The sequence below is a fragment of the Bactrocera tryoni genome, chromosome 3, assembly GCF_016617805.1.
Source record: "Bactrocera tryoni isolate S06 chromosome 3, CSIRO_BtryS06_freeze2, whole genome shotgun sequence".
In the NCBI taxonomy this organism is placed as follows: Eukaryota; Metazoa; Arthropoda; class Insecta; order Diptera; family Tephritidae; genus Bactrocera; species Bactrocera tryoni.
This window is the reverse complement of record NC_052501.1, coordinates 5,968,594-5,974,593: the sequence shown is the minus strand read 5'-3', so window position 1 is coordinate 5,974,593 and position 6,000 is coordinate 5,968,594. Positions and strand designations below refer to the sequence as shown.

At 33.1% G+C, this 6,000-nt stretch overlaps 1 protein-coding gene across 1 annotated transcript; it reads left to right on the top strand.

Moving 5' to 3' along the window:
• The first annotated feature begins 1,810 nt into the window (after positions 1 to 1,810).
• On the top strand, positions 1,811 to 4,225 carry LOC120770460. Its single transcript, XM_040097954.1, has 6 exons — positions 1,811 to 2,081; positions 2,149 to 2,293; positions 2,349 to 2,474; positions 3,502 to 3,651; positions 3,723 to 3,910; positions 3,991 to 4,225. The coding sequence occupies exons 1-6, from the start codon at positions 1,945 to 1,947 to the stop codon at positions 4,085 to 4,087; spliced, it is 843 nt and encodes a 280-aa protein (XP_039953888.1). The 5' UTR covers positions 1,811 to 1,944; the 3' UTR covers positions 4,088 to 4,225.
• The last annotated feature ends 1,775 nt before the right edge of the window (positions 4,226 to 6,000 follow it).

The window sequence follows — 6,000 nt, the reverse complement described above, 5'->3', positions numbered from 1 at the left end:
TGCACTTCAGATTGCCCAAATCTCTATTATTTATATACAAAGCGAATTGTAAAAGCAAAAGCTTTTACACTTTGTTGACGTTCGATGTCAATGCTCGTCTTGATGTAATAAAATTTTGAATTTGTTTTTTGCTTTTCATTGGCTTTTTTTTAATTTTGTATTTTTTTGTGTTTTTGGTGTGGCCATACATATTTACATATATTTGTAATAGTTTACAAATATAATGGCGCATCTTCGAGAGTGACCCAGAGAGGGACGGAAATCGGGAACAATTCCTCCGGCCTCTCCAGTTCTCGGGGTGGCGCCTGGCTCAGCAAAAATATTTTGCAGATGTTACTCTTCAACTATTAACTTAACTTTCCCTTAACTTAAATTCTCCTCGATTTCGAGGTTCCCTACTTTTGTAAAGAAAATACATAGAAACTTCAAGTTTTATGGGGAATGTTTATTATCATACGAAAGAACATTCGTTTTGATTTATTTTTTGAAGATTAATTTTTTCAAATGTTGGCCGGAGCTCCGTCTCAGACGGTCCATCCGTTGAGTCCAATTCTTGATGACTCTTTCGAACATTTCGAGTGTTAACTGGCGAATGATACGATTGAGTTTTTGCTTCAAGGCTCGAATCGAAGCGGGTTTGGTCCGCATAGACTTTAAGCTTTACATACCTATCCCTACAGGAAAAAGTCTAACGCTGTAATTTCACACGATCTTGTTGGGCAATCGACCAGCCCAAAACGTGAAATTATCTGCTCACCGAAGCTTTCTCTCAAGAGAACCGCCTTTTTTGAAGACAAATGTCGCCGAGATCACGTTTTCAGGCATCAAATAGTCGTTTATCATGGCGCGATAACGGTCACCATTGACGGTTAAGTTCTCACCGGTATAAGTTTTGAAAGCATATGGACCGATGTTTCCACCGGCCTATCACCAAACCGTTGCATTTTCTGGATAAAATGGCAGCTCTTGAATATCTTCAAGTTGCTATTCGTCAAATTTATCAAAAATGGGCCTCAACGCTGAGCAAGCTTTGTATAGAAAACGTCAGATCTTCTTAGAACTTATTGCAACTCGCCTATATAGCGAAGCGATGTCGCTTGAGAAGGTCGAGTGGCTTCAGTTCTTGCACATGCTGTATTTTGTACGCTTTCAATTTGAGATCTCGACGTAAAATGCGTCGATCCGAATTGTTGCGAACGGCGCCGAATCGATTCTCCATGGCCTTCGTGTACACTCTCAGCTACGGCTGCTGTATTTTTTTCACTGCATGCTGGATGTGGTCTATTCGGTCGAGTATTATCCAATAATGAATCCAAGGTCTCAAGATAGGTTATCATCGCGTTGCGAATAGTATACTCAGTAAGCTGATTATATTGACAATAACGTAATAAAGTTGAAAGATTTGTTAACGTTGTTAAGACGTAGGTCTTTATAAAAAGCACCTCTACTTTGATCATCCGTTATAAAAATTGTGTTTTGCTGAAGAGGTTAGTGGTCATCAGCTACATTTATATAGTGGGAAACAACCAACCAACTTCTAGTAATGAAAGTCACAACCTAAAACTATTCAGATCCTACATTTTGATAGTTGATAACCGGTGCAATAGAGTTGTGGGAGATGTTCTTCAGTAAATACTCAGGAAACCTTCTGCGTTCATTAACTACTAATAAATATTGTGAATTCTCGCACTTTATTTTATTTAATCAGTGCTTCTTTTTCGTTTTTGATTATTGAAATATTCCAAAGAAAATATATGTTTACGTTTTGTGTGGAAGAAGAAAATTTCATTGTTTTGAAAATTACAAGTTTATTTGGTGTAAATAAAAACGGAAAAAATAAATTCAAACAAAATTACGAAGCGTTAAAAATATTCCACATTTAGTAATACTTTACTAAAATCGTTAGCCAAATTAGGGTGTGTATTTGGTGTGCCAAATGGCAGAATGGATGACGATGATAGCAGAACACCGCGCATGTACCAGTATCGACAAGATCGCTCCCGATTCGCTTGCATCGCCTATAGTTTAACAGTGATCTTCTTTTGCATCTCAATCGTGCAATGGATCTTAATGATTACGCTGTGAGTACTTATTTCCCCATGACGTTCTCATTGACCTCAACGCCTCTCTCGTTTGTTCGCGTTTTAGTGATGGCTTGCGCAACTTTATCATAGACTTTTCGTATATCTCAATAATTGCGCTTCTTATTGGCATGTTGTTGGTGACGTCCTTCGTATTCTTCGAGAATCTGCGCTTTACAAAGCCCATCAATTGGGTGATAACAATTATAATAGTATGTATATAACGGTGTACTTCGCAACATTAATTATAATAAAAATTCTTTGCAGGTAATCATGACAACTTGGGGCATTTCACGTGCTATCGTCGAACCAACTCTGGCGCTTTTCGGCATAACCCTGCTGTTCGTGTCCGTCTTAGGCATTGTCTTCATAATCATCGGTGTGCACATTCGTGTAAGTGGCGTATTATCTTGAGAGACATCCCACAATTCGACGAGCCGAAGTCATTTTCCTTCTAGTTACCCCATATATTGATAGCATTAGAGATTCCTCCATTTACTTTCAGTGAAAAATTCTTTAGTTGAAGATTTTGAATTTAACAGTTCGTTTCGTTGATGACGTATCATGATGCTATTGATTGTACGGGCATAATTTTAAGCAGGAATCTTATATGAGGAGTCAAAACCCGATGGAACGAGCTACCTGGGTGCAAAACTGCAAAAGTCATGTGCAAAACGGTATATCGAAAGTACACATAATTTCTATTGGCACTCGATAGGAAATACTGTAGGAATGTGATGGGAATAGTAACTGGTCACCGTCTGGTGGCGACACACGCGCGCAGGATGGAGCTGATAGATCGAGAAGATTGCAGAAAATGTCTAGACGAGGGCACTAGTGAAACAATGCATTTGTCCCGTATTGGCAAGACTGCGCTGTAAACATCTGGGGTCCCCGCGGTATGACAGACTGGAGGAGGTATCGATATTGAGACCGCGGAGTCTGCTAAAAATTCGCGGGCATCCTAAAGGATGAAGGGCCCCTAGCAACTGAATTCCATCTAGTATAGCAAAGGACCAAAATTGGTCCATGCGTGGCTTATTAGCCTACCGGATAACTTAACCAAACCTAACCTTATAGTTATCAGCAGTCAAAGTCTGGCTCTGCCTTTCCTTTTAGTTTGTGCCGGATATAGTCATATGTGAAACCATTACTGCTCTCGATAAAAATTCATTAGTTCATAATATCTTCAACGAAAGCAGGGCTTTATTTACAATCGCTATGCAAATTTTAAAGTTTGTTTCGTTCATGAAGTTGCAAGTCACGAGTCGCTATACTGTCTCTATCCTTACTGAAATACACAAATTTAAGCCATTAATCCCTTAGTTAAAAATTGTTTTTAAGTTTTCACCAAAAACGCTTTTCTATCTTGAAAAAATGCTCTTTACATAAAACATGTCTTCTGTCTTAACGCTTTCAGCACGATTTAACACTGGACGTTGTAGTATTGTTTGTGGCTGCTGTAATATTTTTTATCACCTCGGTATTCTTCGTAATGCTACAGCTCTTGGCGGGTCTTAAAATAGCATTTTTCATATATTCGACGATCATAATAATAACGGTGCTGATGGTCAGTTTCATATAATATTTTTCACCATTAATCACTACAATTACTATAACAATTTCTTTGTCGCCTTGCAGTTCGTCATGTACCATGCACAAACCATAAATGGTTACCGTTACGCGGAAATGCGTCTAAATGACTATCTGCTGGCCGCGCTCATACTGTACCACGATTTAACAATACTACTGATCATGTCCTTTTTGCTGATTGCCAAAATATATGAGTTGGCAGGCGGCCAAGGTCTATCGCTCTATGGTGATTCCTGGTGAGTATCAGAACCAGCAATACAATAAAAATTGAAAAAAAAAACGTTTAATGAATTTTGTTTTTATTTTTTTAAATCAGTTGTGGCAACTATACTGGCGCATCGAACAGATCGCTTTCTGATGACCTCTCGCCATATAACAGCGGCAGTGACAATGTGGGGCCGATTTATCTGTAAATTGCGAATTTCGTCGGGAGTCTTCAAAATATCGCGTTAATTACTTTGTTTGGTAAACGTTTAGATATAATGTAACATTAAATGTATGGTGTAATTGTGTGTGGTGAATAAAAGATCCTCGAAAGATTTTCATTTAAACAGTGTTGGGTAACACTAGAACATTTATTTTCGTTTGATTTCGATAAAATTTTGTAATTAAACAGACATTCTATTATAATATAAGTAACTCCATTTAAAAACACAATTGTTACTATATTTTCTTTTAAGATTTGCAATGTTGCAAACTGTTACAAATTTGTAATTAGCACAGAGAGTACTTTAACATGTTCGAAATTTAACTCTTTAACTCTTTATTTTTTTTTATTGATTTAAATTTATTTTTTACTTTGCGTTTTAAATCTTTAAGCATTAATGAAATATTTTATTAAGCGCTCTGCTCATCTTCGCCTTAAGCTGCCTCTACCTATGTACCTGTAAACTTAACTACCGAGTTTTCCATCCACAATTCCATTTTCATTACATTTTTGCATTTTTTTTTGTTAATTTATAAGCTTATGTGCTCGTATGTGAATATATGTATGTATATATAACTTTTACGATCTACGATACTGCCAAGCGCACAAATGTATGCAGCATGCAGACTATTCTTATATATTTTAAGTTGTATTGATACATATTTTTGTATTATTTATAGTAATATATAATTATTAGTTTTTTGACATACATATGTAAGTATTTATTATAATCGAAGGAATCATAAATATTTTGATCAATACGTATAATATATATTGTTCCTAAATTCTAAACTTATTCTCCGTAATCGCATTGGCTAAGTTGTTGATTGCCAGAAAAATTGTTCATTATAAGTCAGTGATTTTCATAAATGTTAATAACTTTTGGGGGGGACACACCCCTACGATAGAGTAAGATATATTTGATATAGATATTGATATATTGGTTAAATTTGGTTATAATATATAGTATCTTCAACAAGATGGTAGCATATTTGGTTATAATAAGATATAGTAAGTGAGCAAGCATTTTCCGCTTTCTGTAGTAAGTCCTACGCACATTTATTTCATCAGAACCATTCTTTATATATTTTTATATTCAATGTTGGCTCTTTTTTAATTTCCTCAATAAAGCAATTTGTTTTTGAAGTGTGAAAGTTAGGCTTATATAATAAAGCAGATTTATAACGCTTAATATATTTGTATATGTAAGTATATAGTTTATAATTCGATAAGTTTATATATTTTTTTGGATTTTTGCTACGTTTTTAGTAGAGTTTTATGCACTATTTATTGCTAGCACAGCAGAAGAATGCTACTTTTTAGGAAATAATTAAATTTTTATGAATTTAGTTTTTTTTTTTCAAAAAAAATTAAAATAAGAAATAACAAATATTAAAAAATGGTATAAAATATTTATAAATGATAACAAATATTTAAAAAACATAAAAAAATTAAAATACAAATTAAAAAATCATACAAAATATTTATAAATAATAAAAAATATTTAAAAATACAACAAGAAATTTAATTATCAAAAATTACATATAATATAATATAAAAATAGTTATAAATGATAAAAAAAATTTAAAAAATAAAAAAATTAAAATATAAATTAACAAATTATATAAATATTTAGAAATAATAAAAATATTTAAAAAATACAAATAAAAATTAAAATACAAATGAAAAAAACTTATACAAAATATTTATAAATGATAAAAAAAAAATATTTAAAAAATATAAAAAATTAAAATACAAATCAAAAAAATTATACCAAATATTTATAAATGATAAAAAAATATTTAAAAAATTTTAAATACAAAACTACAAATATTAAAAGTTAAGCTGAAAATTGAATATAAAAAACAAATAAAAACAAGAATAAAAAAAAATTAAAAA